At 46.9% G+C, this 17,310-nt stretch overlaps 1 protein-coding gene across 1 annotated transcript; it reads left to right on the forward strand.

The window, feature by feature from the left end:
* Nucleotides 1-4,777: 4,777 nt before the first annotated feature.
* Nfilz (NFIL3 like basic leucine zipper) lies at nt 4,778-7,528 on the forward strand. The gene is made up of 2 exons (XM_040738464.1): nt 4,778-4,976; nt 5,433-7,528. Exon 2 carries the CDS (start codon nt 5,447-5,449, stop codon nt 6,281-6,283), a length of 837 nt encoding a protein of 278 aa, XP_040594398.1. The 5' UTR covers nt 4,778-4,976; nt 5,433-5,446; the 3' UTR covers nt 6,284-7,528.
* The last annotated feature ends 9,782 nt before the right edge of the window (nt 7,529-17,310 follow it).

Genomic DNA, 17,310 nt, shown 5'->3' on the forward strand with positions numbered 1-17,310 from the left:
GATTGGCTGGACCGTGTGTAGCTTCTGTGAGTTCATGTGTAACTTCCCTGTCACATCCAGAAGACAGATTTTCTCAGCACTCTTACCCCTCCTCTGGCACTTACATCCCTGTGGCCCCTTCTTTGGCAATATTCCCCGAGCCTTGGTGGTGGTGGTGTGTGCATGTATGATACAGATTTCCCACTTAGGGATGGACACTCAATGGTCACATATTCTCATCTCTTTTATGACTTATGAGGCTGAATTAACTGCAAAAAGAAGCTTCATTGCCAAGGCTGAAAGCAACACTAATCTGTGTGCATAAACACAAATATTTAGAACAGTTTCCCAACATGACCTTTTTTTTTTTTAAATCAAAACAGCACTATAATCTTCTCCCCTAAGGTGAGTGCCTACCCTGACTTTTTAATACATATTCCTCTTTTCTTACTGAATATAACCAGCCAATTTGGGACTGCCATTGCCCTTGTTTTGCATGTAAGGCTTTGGAAACACACAAGGCGACCTGGCTTTCTGTAGAACACCCAGCTAAGAGAATATGAATCTGCTCAAAGCAGGTGCTTTCTTTTATACTGAAAAATTTAAATTCAGGGGCTGGAGAGATGCGTCAGTGGTTAAGAGCAATGGCTGCTCTTCTAGACAATCCAGGTTTTATTCGCAGCACCCACACTCAGCTCATAACCATCTGTAACTCCAGTTCCAGGGGATCCAATGCCCTCTTCTGGTCTTCACACACATCAGGAAAGCATGGGGTGCACAGACTTGCATATAGACAAAACACCTGTGCACATAAAACAACAAAATGATAATAAAATATTTACAAAGGGAAATTTAAATTTATACATAATAATTACACATGCTATGGGAGTACAGTGTACTTTTACAAATTATATCTATTTAGTGTGGATGTCAGAGGACAGCTTGTGGGGGTTGGTCTTCTCTCTTTCTACCACTGACTAATTGATTAAGGTCATTAGGCTAGGCAGCAGGTGCCTTTACCCACTGAGTCATATGCCACATTGTGTAGTGTTTTGTTCAGGGTTATTGTCACACCCCTGTGTATGGTGTGCATGTGTGTGGATGTGGGCACATATGCCTGCTCATATGTATGTGATGTGCTGGCGGGCACATGTGTAGAGGCTGCTGAGTGTCCTCCTCTTTGCTTCCCCACCTTCTTCCTCTTTGAGACAGTCTCTTTCTGAACCAAGAGCAAGGTCAACAGCCTACAAGCCCCAGCCATCCTCTTGTCTTCATCCTGTGCTCGGGTTCCAGGTGTATATATTGCTATCACCTAGCTTCTCTGGAATCTGAACTCAGGTTTTCACTCTTACCCACAGAGTCACAGCTGACCCTACATTCCTCCTTTCTTTGTGTTGTGAACATTGAAAATCCTTTCTACTGTTTTGAAATACTCATTTTCTTATTAACCAAACACCATCAAGAACAGTCAATTACTCATACTTACTACCAATTCAGTTGTCCTCATCATTACCCTACTTTCATGTAGAACATTATTCTAATCTATTTAGAATACTAAAAAATCACATTTACTTAATGTGTGTGTACTTGAATTTATGCACATATACGTGTACCACAGTGTGTGTGTGCATGCGCATGCACACGCTCTCGCGTGTTACTTGTGGGAGTCAGTTCTCTCTTTTACCATGTGAGTCTTGGGAATTGAACTCAGGTCATCAGACTTGGTGGTGAGAGCTTTAGCCTTCTGAGTCATCTTGCCGGCCTGCCTTTATCTATAAATCATCTATATCTATCCATTTAATATCAGAACTCTCACTGGTTCTTTCCATATCTACTTATTTTTGTTTCACAATCTTCCGTTCTTATTGGAGGGCTCTTATCATTTCCTTTGTCTTTTTGAGTCATTTAATGCCTTTGTTGTGAAGTTCATTGAAAAGTCACATTGCATCCCTTAACCCATTAACCTTCACTTTTCTATCCTCCCTCTTCCTATGGCCTTGTGAGCATGATTCAACTCTCAATTCTTTCTTTAGGTCAGGATGTCCTTGCACGTGCTGTGTAGCTGAGGCTGACCTCGGACTCTGGTTCCTGGGGGTTGAGATTATAGTTATGGGCTTTTCATTCATGTTGCATGCTGGGTGAGCATTCTGTCACTGAGATGCAAGCCTGCCAGTGATGGTGGCTTTAGCGTAAGAAATATTCTGTATGTTGGGAATGTGCTTGACCCGACAGAGTCTGCTCCTGGACTCCAGAAAAACAAGTGGAGCTTGGCTTGTCTCCTAGGGAGGCTGCAGGGACCAGAGGTGAGTTGTGTGCTGCCTCTGATAGACTATTTTCCTGTCTCCTTGAACTGCCTAGGGCCCTTCACTAGGAGTGACGTCACCCCCCCCCCCGTTTCTGTTAACTCCTCTGCTATGATGACCACAGGAAGGCCTAACCCACACTACATCTTCTCCAAATAAGCACAGGAACCTAGCCAGCTATCTGCTGCCTGCATCTGAGTTCCTGTGGAGGTGGAGAGACCAGTGGGCTGGGGCTCAGACCAAGCCCTAGCCAGGAGAGACTCAGGCAGGGAGCATCGCAGTGAGGTGGATAGCCTGCCTCATGGGCTTGCACGGGAGTCCTTGCTCAGATCAGCCTGGCCTGCCTGGCATTCTGTCGGACCACTTTCTGTGCTCAGCTTCTTCCAGGGGCATGTGCTGGCTCTGGCTGCCCTTCATACTTTGAAACTTCCCTTTTCCTCCCCTCCCCTTCCTTCCACCCTCTTTTCCTATTACTTCCCTTCTTCTCTTCTTTCCCCCTCCTCCTTCCCTTTCCCTTCATCTTCCATTCCTTCTCCTCCCCCTGCCTCCCTCCCTCCCTGCCTCCCTCCCTCCCTCCCTGCCTCCCTCCCTCCCTCCCTCCCTCCCTCCCTCCCTCCCTCCCTCCCTCCCTTCCCCTTCCTATCTTATTTTCCTTCCCTCCTGGTCTTCCTCCTTCTCCCTTCCTGCTCTTTTTCCCTCCTGCGACATCTTTTTCCCCTCTTTCTCCTTCACACTCTTCCCCTGCCTCCCTTTCCTCTTTCATCCCCTTCTCTCTTTTCTACTAGTATTATTTGAGGCTACTCAGACTGTCCTCAAATTCATCATCTGCAAACCTAGGCCTTCCTCCCAAGCTTGAGAGTTCCAGTCATCCTGTGAGACACAACACTGATGGAGCTAGTGTATTTTTGAGATGTTTTGGCTATGATGCCTGAGCTGGATTCAAACTCCAGTGCTGAAGAAGACATCTTCCCACCTCAGTCTCCCAAGAAGCACTCTCTCTCTCTCTCTCTCTCTCTCTCTCTCTCTCTCTCTCTCTCTCTCTCTCTCTCATTCCTTTCTTGTCTTCCTGCCTCCCTTCTTTTTAAAATTACATCTGTTTATTTGTGCATGATGTACACAGCCTACATTGCACATGTGGAGGTCAGAAGACGATTGTCAGGAGGTGGTTCACCTCCTTCCTTCCAATAGGTTCAGGGCTTGTTGACTTTCAGCCTATCAGAGACACTGGCCCCAAGTTCAGGGAGAGGTCTGGTCTCAGAGGAATAGCTGGTGCGTGATGGAAGAGGACACATGGTACCCTTTAGTGTCCATGTGCATGCACAGGTGAGTACATGTATTCACTAGACCCATAGTCTAGTGATGCACACATGTAAATAAATGATAGAACTAAGTCTTTAAAGTGACAACTCATCAGTTAAGATCATGTATTGCTCTCACAGAGGACCCAACTTTGGTTCTCAGCACCCACATCCAGAGACTCACAGCTGCCTGTCATTCCTGGTCCAGAGAGATCAGATGGCTATAGACCCAGCCAACAGTTGCACTCATCCACATACACACATGTACACACACATACATACACAAAATTAAACAAAAATGAATATTTTTAAAAAAGAATAAAAAACCCAATAAGCCAAGATGGACAATTGAGGAACAGCATCCCGGGTTGACTTGTAGCCTTCCACATATACCCATGTCCCACATGTGCACGCACACACACACACACACACACACACACACACACACACACACACTCCTTTCTCTCTCTCTCTCTCTCTCTCTCTCTCTCTCTCTCTCTCTCTCCCCGCCTGAAACTTTAAGGGTGCCTTCAGACTACAGCAGATGTATAGGGTGTGTGAATAAGTAAAATGTGGCAGGCACAATGGATGGCTGTAAAATTGGATGGTGAGGTGGATGGGAGCTGGAGAGAGGATGAGTGAAAGGTGCGGTGATGGGTGATGAGTGGGTAGATGATGGACAGTTGTGTGGGAGGACCTGATGTACAGTTGGGTGGACAGGCAGATGTGAAATTCTGGTCATGAATTGTAAGTTACAATCTGGGCATAATTCATGTGAGTCTCAGCTGCTTTTCATTTGTTATTATTATTATTTTGTTTTTATTACTATTTTTATTATTTCATTATTACTGTTATTTTTAGTGTATTGTATGATTGTGTGTGTGTGTGTGTGTGTGTGTGTGTGTGAGAGAGAGAGAGAGAGAGAGAGAGAGAGAGAGAGAGAGAGAGAGAGAGAGAGCACACATGTGTGTCATGATGCACTTCTGGAGGTAAGCAGCCAGGCTTGGATGTTGGGCTTCATCTTTCATCTTGTTTGAGACATTTTGCTGTCCTGCCCCTGTATCTGCCAGGCTAGCAGGCCTGGGAGGCCCAGGGTTTCTCTGTTTCGGCTTCCTCCAGTATCACTGTGGGAGTCCGGGGATTGTGCACACATGCTGCCGTGCTCTGTACATGTGGGTTCTGGAGATTCAAACTCAGGTCCTCAGACTTGGGCAACAAGCTCATTAACCACATGGCCGGCTCTCCAGCCCCCACCAGCTGATTTTCTGAGCCACAGCTTGGCCTGTGCACAGAACCCCATGTTCACATAGTCTCTCTTTCTAGGTACGTCCTTCCTCCCGTCTCCTCTGGATCTGGGATTATTACACAGCTCTTGCATAGGCTGATCTTCTCAGGGGTAAGGAAAACATTTTGGAAAGAACTTGTGTCCTCTCATGGGGCAGCTCTCAAACAGATCTCTGTGACTACTGGGGTGTTCTTAAGCCATATCCAGACTCAGCCTCATTTGCCCCCCCATCCTTTCTCAACATTGAATCCCTCTATGGATCTGGTCCCCCCATCCTTTCTCAACATTGAATCCCTCTATGGATCTGGTCCCCCCCATCCTTTCTCATCATTGAATCCCTCTATGGATCTGGTCCCCCCCATCCTTTCTCATCATTGAATCCCTCTGTGGATCTGGTCCCCCCCATCCTTTCTCAACATTGAATCCCTCTATAGATCTGTCCCCAGACCAATCTCTGTTGCATCCAATGCTCTAGTGGAGATGGTAGACACAGAGCCCATTAGAGGGATGAGAACCATTTGGCTCAGCCTCCTGTCTCTGATCCAAGCCCTCTTTTATCTTCTCCAGGTGCTGAGGCAGCTATGAATGTGGATACCTTGGGCCTGCCCAGCATATCTCAGGGTCCCAGCAAAGCACTCTGGGGCACTCGCAGGGGTCCAACCATGCGCCGACAGAGGGAGTTCATGCCGGAAGAGAAGAAGGACACAATTTACTGGGAGAAACGGAGAAAGAACAACGAGGCGGCCAAGCGGTCCCGGGAAAAGCGACGCCTCAATGATGTGGCCATTGAAGGCAGGTTGACCATGCTGCTGGAGGAGAACGCTATACTAAGGGCTGAACTGCAAGCACTCAGACTTCGGTTCGGCCTTTTGCCTACTGTGTGTGGTCCCCGGACGTTGCCTTTGCAGGCCTTGCTATGGAAGTCTTCCTGGACTGAGGACTCCCATTCAGGGGCTGACACATTCTTACCTTTGCCTGGTGCCCATGGCTGCCTGTTCAAACCATATGCGGTGGATTCTGGGTTTCCAGGTTGCTCAGGCTGCCTGGTGGCTCAAGGGTGGGCTGGCTTAGCTGCTTCTCCCAGGTTCTTGCGGGAGTCAGAGCCCCTGACACCTGGGATAGTTGACAGAGCCTTTCATGCCACCTTCCCAGCTGCTATCTTTGGTTGTCACTTCTTAGATGGGCATGTGGGACCCAGAACAGAGCTCAAGTCTTGTTGTGGGCTGTGGTCACCTGTGCCCACTGGATCCCATGTCCCAGGGCCCTCAGATATATCACTGACATCCTCTGAGAGTTCCATGGGTTTTTTGCCTGGTGTGACCTGCTCTGTCCCAGGTGACAGGTCTGAAGGTCTGGCTCAGACTTCCCTGCCTCACAAACTGCGCATCAAATCCCAAGCCTCAAGCAGCTTATGTTGATGTTGAGAGGTTGGCCAGGGAAGCCGCTGAGAGATGCCTCTGGCCAGGCCCAGACCTACAAGGGAGTGGTTAAAATTGCACATGGGTTTCTATAAAGGATGAGTGGCTTGACTTTGAGTAGTTACTAGGACTGGACAGGGCCTGCAGGAAGTTCCCCTTGCTGGGGAGGGGGTCATCTACCTCTTGGAGCCAAGGCCAGGGCTCTAGGTGAAGAGGGGATGAGATCCCAAATTGAATTATGTCATAATTTTTACTTTGCTCTAAAATCTTAACTCTGTTGTTTCATCTCTTCACTCACCCTTCAGTCCATCCAATGGTTGTTGCCATCCGCCTACCCTTTTGTTCTTCACATTTACGTCAGTCAACTCATCTTCCCTACCATCTGTTCATCTGCTTACTCATCTTTTATTTGTTATCTATTTTCCATCCCCCCACCTGTCTTTCTATCCACCCTTCCACCTGTCTGCTCTTCTTCTTATTCATTTACTTATCTATTTATTGATACTTCGTTATCCATGCATCCTCCCATGCATTCATCCATGCATCCACCCACCCATGCATCCATCCATGCATGCATGCATCCATCCATCCATGCATGCATGCATCCATCCACGCACCCATTCATCAAATCTCTCATCCTTCACAACCTTCATCTTTTCATCCATCTTAACAATCTATTTATCTTCCCCCTCATCTGCCTGCCTGCCTGCCTGCCTGCCTGTCTGTCTGTCTGTCTGTGCTGGCTAGTTTTTATGTCAACTTGAAATAAGCCAGAGTCATTTTAGAAGAGGGAAGCTCAACTAAGAAAGTATTTTCGCCAGATTGGCCTGTGGGTAAACCTGTGGCATTTTCTTAATGATTGAGGTGGGAGACCCCAGCTCACGTGGGCTATGCTACCTTGGATAGGTGGTCCTGTGTGTTGTAAAAAAGCAGGCTGATCAAACCATGAGGAGCCAGAAAGTTAGCTGGCAGCACTCCTCCATGGCCTCTGCATTAGCTCCCACTTCTAGGTTCCTGCCTTGTTGGAGTTCCTTCCTTGACTTCCCTTAGCAATGGAGCATGACCTAAGAGATGTAAGTTGAAACCAACCCTTTTTACTCAACTTATTTATGGCTATGATGTTTTATCATAGCAAAAGAATTCCTAAGTCAGTCAGTCTATCATCTATCTATCTCTGTAATCTATCTTTTGTTCATTCATATGTTTAAATATATGCTGATAATAAAGATTTTAGAGAAAAAAGTATTTATGGCTGTGGTGTTTTTATAACAACAACAGAATCTCTAAGGGTCTGTCTTTCTATCTATCTATCTATCTATCTATCTATCTATCTATCTATCTATCTATCTATCCATCAATCCATCCATCCATCCTTCTACCTATTACCTATTATCTATTTTTCTATGTATATTTCTATCTATACATTCATATCTATCTATTGATCATTTGTCTATCATCTTCTATCTGCTCATCCATTCATCCTTCATCCTTTCATCCCATCTTTCATCAACCCATCCATCTTCTTATCCTTTTGGCGATCCATTTATTCATCTTCCATCAGTTCATCCATCTACACACTGATCCATTCATTAATTCTTTTTTATACATCTTCACATCCATCATTCTATCCATCTATGCATCTTCTCACCCACCTGTCAATCTGTTTACTTATCATTCATCCTATTCATCTATCTGCCCACCCATCCTTCAATTTTTAATCCACCCATCAACCCATCCACACATCCACATCTTCATTCCTTTTATTTCCCAAGTTTTCATCATCTACTGATCTATCTATCCTTTTCACTATTTTGTGCATCCAATCACTAATTCCTACTCATTTGTTCTTCAACTTATCTACGATTCATTGTCTCCTTCCTGAGTCACTCATGATCTTTGGTCTTCTGTGTCCAGCTTAAAAAGAAGTAAGTGTGAGGTGCACCACCAGAGAAAATAATGTCTCAGGGAGTCTGAATCCTGAACTCTTAGAGGTCATCTTGGGGCTTTGCTTACTGCCTGGATAGGGATGAGATGTATCCTGTTGAGATGACTTCTCTGTGTCTTGGATCAGGGTCCTAGACCACTAGAACAGGTTAGCAATTTTTGTGTGTCTCTGTGCATTTGCGTATGACTTTGTGTTTGCATGTATATTTGTGTGTGTGTGTGTGTGTGTGTGTGTGTGTGTGTGCCTGTGCCTGTGCCTGTGCCTGTGCCTGTGTGTCTTTACTGTCCTCCCTTTCTCCCAGTTTATTGCTGACTCCAAGATACCCTCCCAACTGACCACTCAGTATAAGGTTCTCTTCTGAATGCCAGAGGCCACACCCTCTTCAGTTTATCATTCAAGAAGGGATTTTTGTTAGTTTCTGGGTTGTATGGTCCTAACTACAATAGTGGGGAGAACTAGTGGAGGCAGGAGAACCTTCTCTTCTGGTTCCGTGGCTGAGCTTTGAACGGTCATCAGGTGTCAGGAGCATCCTTGGTGTCAGGAGCATCCTTACATTATGTGTGGAAGCTGTGCTAGTTCTCAAACACCCTGATTTATTTGGGTCAGGACTAGCTACTACCCCTCTGGATGTGAGTGAGGCCCCAGTGCTTTCGACCCTACTTGGGGGCTGGGGCTGTTTTTTTTTCTTTCTTTAAAAGCTTTATTGCCAGCATATATTTAAACATAATAGTGAGTTCTGTTGCGACATTTCCCTTCATGTATATAATGTATTTTGATCATATTCTTCTTCATCCTCTTGTCCCACCCATCCCTGCTGATCCCTTCCTCTTCCCACCTAGTCCTCCTCCTACTTTCTGGTCTCTTGTTTTTGGCAACCCAATGAGTTTAACTGAGGTTGCTTAGAGGAACACTGGTGAGGATTTGTTTACAGAAACAATTTGCCAGCGAGTACACAACTGAAGAAGCCCTCCAACCGTTAACTGTCTATTAATCCTCAGGGATGGGCAGGGCCACGGGAGCCCCTCCCCCTGACAACCATTGACTTCCTATCAATCCTCAAAGGGGTGGGGCCACGCGAGCTCCTCCCCCTAGGAACACTCACTGCCTATAAATCCTCAAGGGTGAGTGGGGCCTCATGAGCCTCTCCCTCTAACAACCACTGACTGCTTATCTATCCTCGGGGGCGGGGGCGGGGACTTGTGAAGCTCTCCCCTCTTCTCCTAGCAATGAATTACTGGCTATCAATCTACAGAGCCTGATGAGTCATTCTTTCTAGCAACTGTTGATAACAGTGTATCATTCCTCAGGGCGTTCATTTTCCAAGAGTGACTGGAAAGCCTTCCTGGAAGTTGTGGTCCAAGTTGGCCAATGCCTGTCTCTGGAAGAGGTGGAGTAGGCTAGGGAAAGTCCTAGCTATAGAGATCTCTTAGATCTATAAAATCTGAAAATCAGAAGAGTTCCACATGGGAGGGGCTCCAAGAGTTTTCACGTGAGTGGTTATTTGGTTTCTCTTTCTAATAAGCTTACCACTCAGACCTCCGTCTCTTTCCCACTTTCCTCTTGGAAATGCCTTGGAAGATTCTAGTTGCTCACCTACAAAGTATAGACTATCACGCTTCCTTTAGATGACCTGAGAACCAAACATCAGTCATTGTGTATAAAGCTTATGAGCTCAGAGCTGCCTGCCTGTTTCAGATACTCTAACCATACACCACCTGGCACGGTTTTTCCTCACTCAGCATCCAAATGTTAACTTCGTTTTTCTTGCTGTGTAGAAATGACTCATATTTCTTTTTCTTTTTTCTTTTGGTTTTTACGAGACAGGGTTTCTCTGTATTGTTTCGGAGGCTATCGGTCCAGCCCTGCCTCGAACTCACAGAGATCCGCCTGCCTCTGCCTCCCGAGTGCTGGGATTAAAGGCGTGCACTACCACCGCCCGGCATGACTCATATTTCTTGATTCACTGAAGTGCTTAGGAGACATACCCTTTCATTTTCAAATGACTTCCCTCCACCATGGCTTCCCTTTCCCGTTTTCTTTTTAATAATGGCTCTAGGAACTGAATAGAAAGCACTCATTCATCAGATTCATATTTTTAGCAGTCTCCTTTTGTGCTCCTCGTGGGCCAAGCAAGAGTTGTGGGAAGAGAAAACTCCTATCAATGTCCAGAGCCTTTACCAGATGTATTTGTGAACACTGCGCTGGGTGCTGGGACCACAATTGTGGTTTCTGCCCTCTGAGAGTCACTGAGTAACTGATCTTTCCCCGTGGGTTCCTAGAAATATTGTTGTAAGAGGTGGGAGCTCTTAACAGTTTGGGGTACCCAGGTGATCCTTGGTGCGGGTGTCAGCTTCATGATAGTTTTAGGGGACTAATTTTAGGACATCATGTGGTTATGTGCCGCTTTATCTGTCTTATCCATCCTTCCATGCCATGAGATGTCTTTTTTGCTTCTGATGTACCCAATCTCTATAGGTCCAATAAAGACGGCATGGAAATCTCTACCCGCTTCAGCTGGTGACTTCCGGTGCTAGCAATGGAAGAAACTGAAGTGGCTGGGCTCTTCTCTTTTGTGTTTAAGTTTTCTCAGATACACCATGACTGAACACATCTGAGTTCTTGTGAGGGTATGTGTGTGTTTTCGTGTGTGTATGTGTGTGTGTGTGTGTGTGTGTGTGTGTGTGTGTAGAGAGAGAGAGAGAGAGAGAGAGAGAGAGAGAGAGAGAGAGAGAGAGAGAGCACAGAGGCTAGAGTTGATTGATGTCTGGTATCTTCCTTGATCACTCTCCATCTTATATTCTGTAGGTGGGTCTCTCACTTGAACTTACAGGTCTCTGATTGGGTTAGTCTAGCTATCCAGCTTGCTTCGGAGAGTCCTTGTCTCTACTTCTTAGGTGTCAGGATTACAGGTGGGATGCCACACACATCCAGAATTTACCTGGGCTCTGGGACTAGAACTCACATCCTCATGCTTGTGCAGAGAGCCCTTTACCCACTGAGTCATCTCCTCTTTCACACTGGAGTCCTCAGGCTACAGCATCACTACCCCCGCAGGAACCCCTTCCACAGTAGCTTAGCCAGATTTTGCTTTATGATCTGTGGAGTGGTCATCCCTGGCTACATACTGAGTTTAAGGCCAGGCTGTACTGCAGGAGTCTGTCTCAAAGAACAGTCATCTCTGAAACAAGGACAAGATGAACAGGTGGGAAATATCTGTGCTAGAATATAACCCTTTTGATAAAAACAAATGCAGCCAGATTGATCATGTGGGACATAGCATGTTGATGGTACTCTGGGCTGCATATTCTGGACTGGAATGATGGATTTTAGGGGTGCTTGTTTTCACTCCAATATTCTCAAAGGGCTGTGGAGAGTGGACACTCCTGCGTGCAAAAGGAGTTTGTGTTCTCATTTTCCAAATTATCCACAAATTTTCAAACACTTCATGTTCATTTTTTTTCAGTGAGAATTGGAAAGATATTTCTTTTTTAAATTTAATTTAGAAACAAGCTTGCTTCACATGTCAATTGCAGCTCCCTCTCCCACCCTTCCTACCCTCCCTCCACGAACCTCCCACCCCTCCATCCCTCCATAGCTCCTCAGGGAGGGTGAGGCCCTCCACAGGATCTCCAAAGTCTGTCATATCATCTGGGGCAGAGCCTAGGCCCTCCCCCATGTGTCTAGGCTGAGAGAGCATCCCTCCACGTGGAATGGGCTCCCAAAATCCATTTGTACACCAGGGATAAATACTGATCTACTATCCGAGGCCCCATAGATTGCTGAGGCCTCCTCACTGACACTCACGTTCAGGGGGTCTGGATCAGTTCTATGCTGGCCTCTCAGTCATCAGTCTGGGGTCTAAAGAGCTCTCCCTTGTTCAGGTCAACTGTTTCTGACCAGCCAGCTCTTGACCCCTTTGCTCATCACTCCTCCCTCTCTGTCACTGGGTTCCAGGAGTTCAGTTCAGTGTTTAGCTGTGGGTGTCTGCCTCTGCTTCCATCAGCCACTGGACTTCATGTTCATTTTTAAGTTACATTTTATTGTGTGCTGCACATGCACACATGTGCACACAGATGTGACATGATACATGTGTTGTAGCATTTGAATCCACTGGGAAAGATCAAAGACATAGACTCAATATTTGGATGAAGTGAATTTACTCTTACTGCTAGAAGAAGGATGTCAGTGTTAGAGTCGCAAAGCATGCCACACCTCTAGTGAGAAATCAAACCAGCCTCACCTGTGGCGATGACCATGCCGGTTTGGGCATGGTCACAAGTGTGTACGTGAGCATGTGGGATTTGGTCTGGGGTCCAGGACAGGCTTGCTCTCTCCTGGTTCTGGACGGATCACGGAGAGCAACTGGGCATGGATCCTCGGAGCTGGAACTTGTGTGTTATCCATTTCTCATGTAAGTGACTTCTCCCCGAATAAAATTAACCTATATCTATCCTAGTCCCATGTATCTTAATCTGTATGTCCACACAAGCCAAAGGGGGCTAAAGGGAGGGTTTATAAAGGTGGACATCAAAGGTACCGGTTACAGATAGCTCAGGCTTTATGGAACCCACAGCTGGACGACAAAATTGCTCTACTTCCTGTCACTTGTTTCTCATCCTCGCTATACAGCGACAGAAAGACCAGATCATCTGGGCCCTGCAGTTGATAAGCGAGTTTAGAAAACGGAGAACAAGTGGCTGGATTGGTTAATTACCTCGCAGTAACAACAGCATATCCTATTCTTACTTCACAGCAGTAACACCTGCTATGATCTCACAGGAATTTCAGGGCAAAGGTCTACTGCCTTTAAGGGGTGCCTGGCACCATGTTAAGTTGCTTAGACATTACAGGGAGTCATATATAAATTATCATACAGGCCTGAGCACTCTGGAGCAAGCGACAATTTGCAGGAATCAGTTCTCTCTTTCCACCATGTGTAACCTATGGATTGAATTTAGGTGGTCAGGTTTGCTGGCGAGGGCCATTTTTACCTGAGGGGCCGTTGTGCTGGCCCTTATTTTCATTTTGAGACAATTCTTGCTGTGTTCTCCAGGCTGGTCTTGAACTCCAGGCCCCAGGCAAGCCTCCTGTCTTAGTCTCGGTGGTGTGGCATGGGTTTCATTTATTGCTGGTGCATTTTTTGTCATAGTCAAGAGTTATGAAGATGGCTTTCTATCTTTACATTACAGGTACAAGGAAATGACACAACATATATGTGTTCCTTGTCTGTGTGGTTCTGACAGTCTTGTGAGAGGGACGGATTTAAAACAAACAAAAAACCAAAACCAGAGAGAGGCCTCCTGCCTCTTTGATGTGGTTCAGGCGTCGATGCCAACAGCAACAGCTTCAACACTTGCGTTATCTGCAAAGGCAAAAAGTCCCCGGAGATTTCTATTTTCTGAGAAAAAGTGATTGACATCACCACGGTTGGACACAGAGACCAGAGGCTACCACAGCCAAATGATGCAGTGGTTGAAATGGTCTCCAGGTGACATGATCGAATATTCTAATAATGATAAAGAGAACGGTCAGCTTAGAAAATAGGATGATGTCTTACCAATGAAAAAGCCAGGTCTAGGGAGATGGCTCACTTGGTAAAATACCCGCTGCGCAAGCCTAAGGATCTTGTGGGTCCCAAGGACTGATGTGTAAAGCTGGGTGTGGAGATACTTGGTGGGTGTGGGCTGGAAGGTGGAGAATGGATCATCATGGAGCTCAGTGGCCAGCTAGTCTACCTAATCGGTGAGCTCCAGAGTCAGTGAGAGACGCTGCTTAAAAAAAAAAAAAATGAAAGAGGGCTGGAGAGATGGTTCGGTAGTGGAGCATATACCAGAGGATCAGAGTTCCACTCCTTGAATCTATGTCAGGCGGCTCACAAGCATCTGTAACTCTGGCTCTGGGGTGGGGTTGGGGAGGATCAGATGTCTTGGACTCTACAGACACCGGCGCCTACATATACACATGATTAGAAGTGAAATGAAGAAAAAGAAAAAGGAAAGGGAGGGGCTGGTGAGAGAGCTCCTGGGTAAAGGTGCTTGCCACCAAACCTGGTGACATGACCTGGACCCCCTGGTGAGAGGAGAGAACCAACTCCTGCAAGCTGTCCTCTGACCTCCAAGTCCCCTGCTGTGGAATGCACTCTCCTGAATAAACAAACGCAACAAGAGTTGGTCTAAAAACACAGGAAACAACAAAAGACCAAACTATAACAAGCATCGAGAGAGACCTTGAGGCTTCCAGGGAGGGAGTCAATTGTGACAATGAAATAGGAAGCTAAGGAAGGAACTTTCTAGGCTGGAAAGTGGTTCTAGGGTGAAGAGTAGCTTTGCAGGCATGAAGATCTGAATTTGATCCCAGTTCCTGTTTTAGCAAGCTGTGGCATTCACTTGTAATCCCAGTGCTGGTGAGGCAGAGATAGGCAGATCCTGGGAGCCAGCTTCCCAGCTAGTCTCATCTGAAATGGTGAGCTAGGGGTGCTGTGAGAGACCCCATCTCAAAAACAAGATGGGGAAACTGAGAAGACATCCAACATCAGCCCCTTGGCCAACACGTGCCCACACATGTGCTCACAGCTGAACACATCCAGAGATGGTCCTTGAAAACAGATTTATTATTTGTATGCCTGTGATCCCTTGGAGATGGAGTGGCATCTCCTGAGCCGCCTTATGTGGGCGTTGGAAGAGTAACAAGTGCTGAGCCATCTCTCTAGGCCCGAGAAGGAACTTTCTTTTTGGTTGTGAGCCTTGTCTTTAACGGCCGAGTCATCAATCCAGCCCAGAACTTTTTTTAAATTTTATTTTACTGATCAACACCGTTTGTGTATGTGGTGTACGACTGTAGGCATGCGGGTTCTGTGGTGCACACGTGGAGGTCAGAGGACAACTCTTTTTGCCATTATGTGGGTCCCATCCCTGGGACCCAGTCATTAGATTTCTGAGCATATTTCTCTTGTGAATGTCCTCCAGCCCCCATCCTGTAGTGGTGTGAGTTGGAGAGAAAGCCTCACACGTGCCTGCGAGAGAGCGGGCTTGCTGTCTGGCAGAGGGATGGGGTTGGACTGACCACACAGGGTGGCTGTGACTCATCTTCCTGCTGCCTGCCAATGCCTGGCCAATGCTCACCCTGTCTGAGCCCTTCTGAGAAACAAGGGTCCCAGAACAGACAAAGCTGCCCCACGAGGCAGAATCACAGCGGGGCAAACACCAGCGTGCCGCTTCTATCTTACGCATTTTTTTTTTTGCCTGTTTATATATTACAGAATGTCGTCCTCAGAGCAAAGCAGCTTCCATCTTTATCAGATCAGCTATGCTTGCTTGCAAGAGGTCATCAGGGCCAGTCTGTGGGCTGCTATTCCCCTCCCCCCCCCCCCCCCGAAGGAAGAGGTGACAGGGTCACTGGATCCTCACAATTCCAGTCTCTCTCCCATGTGTTTGCAATCCTGCCCTAAGTGCACGTCTTAGGGTTTCTATCCCACAACCAGAAGCAACATGAGGAGAAAAGGGTTAATTTCATTTTACACTTGCAGGTAGCACTCCATCCCCTAGGAAAGCCACAGCAGGGACTTGGAGCCAGGAACTGAAGCAGACTGGTGCTGCTTACCGGTTTTCCCAGCCTGCTGTCTTATGGCACCTGGGACCACTAACCTAGGGGAATCACCACCTACCGTGAGCTTGGCCTCCCACTTCAGGGTCAATCAGGAAAAGGCAGGGCTTGGGCTGGTGATAGGCTGTACCTGTAAGATGTATATAAATGCTCTTCTCCCCAGATTGCCTTCAGCCCTTCTTTCGTCCCACCACCAAAGAGCAATGGAGCCCCCCAGAGAAGGAACGTGTGGCACGCAGGTGTGTATTCACACTTGCATGTGTGTGCATTTGTGCGAACTTGTATGTAGAGGTCAGAGGTTGATACACGGTTTGTTCCTTGATCACTCTCCATCTTTTATATCAAGGCAGGCTCTGTTAATTGAACCCAGAGCTTGGAAATTCCGCTAGTCTGCTCTTCAGCTTCCCCTTGGGGAATGCAATCATCTTGTGTATGGAGCCCTTTTTTTTCCTGGCTCCCTCTTTTCTTTTATTACTTTTCTCCCAGGAAGTAGTCCGTTTTTGACCAGAGTGGGAGGGACAGATATCAGGCACTTGTGGGAGACAATGGAAGGGTAAGGGACTGGCTGAGGTTGGAGGAGTCTGCTCAGCAAGGAAGTGGCCGGGGCTGGCCCCAGAGAAAACCTGGCAGGCTCAGGTAAACAGGAAGAGATCAAAATATGTTAGAGCTAAGACGGCCCTAGCTAGTGACACTGCAGATAAGGGCTGTGCAAGACCAGGGGGCTTGAAGGATGGAGGCTTAAACATGGAATTAATGACTCCTGATGGTCTGTCACCATGACAAGTGGGTTATTGCCTGGTTCTCTGATTTAATACAGTGACTGCCAATGCGTTCTCCTGGACTTTGTACTTGCTTGTGCGTGTGTGCTTGTGGGTGCGCATGTGTGTGGGGCTTGTGCGCATGCGCGTGTGCGTGCATATGCATGTGTATGCGTGCTCTTGTATATGGAGGTGTGTACACCTGTGCACGCACATGGGAGGCCAAGGGAGGTCTTCAGCAGTGTCCTCTATCACGCTCCACCTTATTGACACAGACTCTCACCAAAGCTAGAGAGAGGCTGTCAGCCCTAAAGCCATCCTCCTGCTTCAGCCCACAATAGTTCTGGGGTTACAGACATGTGGGCAGCAAGCACTCTAGCGGAGCTGTCTCCCCAGCCTGACGTTAGCATCTGTGGGACAAAGCCTTCTGTTCTGATGCTCATGAGCAGCTGGAGAAGCAGAGGCTCGTCTGTGCCACGTCTTGCCTCATATCTCACAGCTACAATGGGTCCTCATCAGTGCACTGACATCCAAGTCCTTTGCCGCTTCCGGTCTCCCAACTTGATGCTCCCTCTGCCTGGAATGCCTTTCCCTAGTCATTGACCGTTCTTCAATATTCAGAATGCTTTGTTCTCGGAAAGGGTCCATTTGTAAATAGTCTCATTCATTCATTCATTCATTCATTCCATCTTTTGGTTGGTCCATACATGTATACAATTTTT

Source organism: Mesocricetus auratus, unplaced genomic scaffold (genome assembly GCF_017639785.1).
Source record: "Mesocricetus auratus isolate SY011 unplaced genomic scaffold, BCM_Maur_2.0 Super-Scaffold_100676, whole genome shotgun sequence".
Taxonomy (NCBI): Eukaryota; Metazoa; Chordata; class Mammalia; order Rodentia; family Cricetidae; genus Mesocricetus; species Mesocricetus auratus.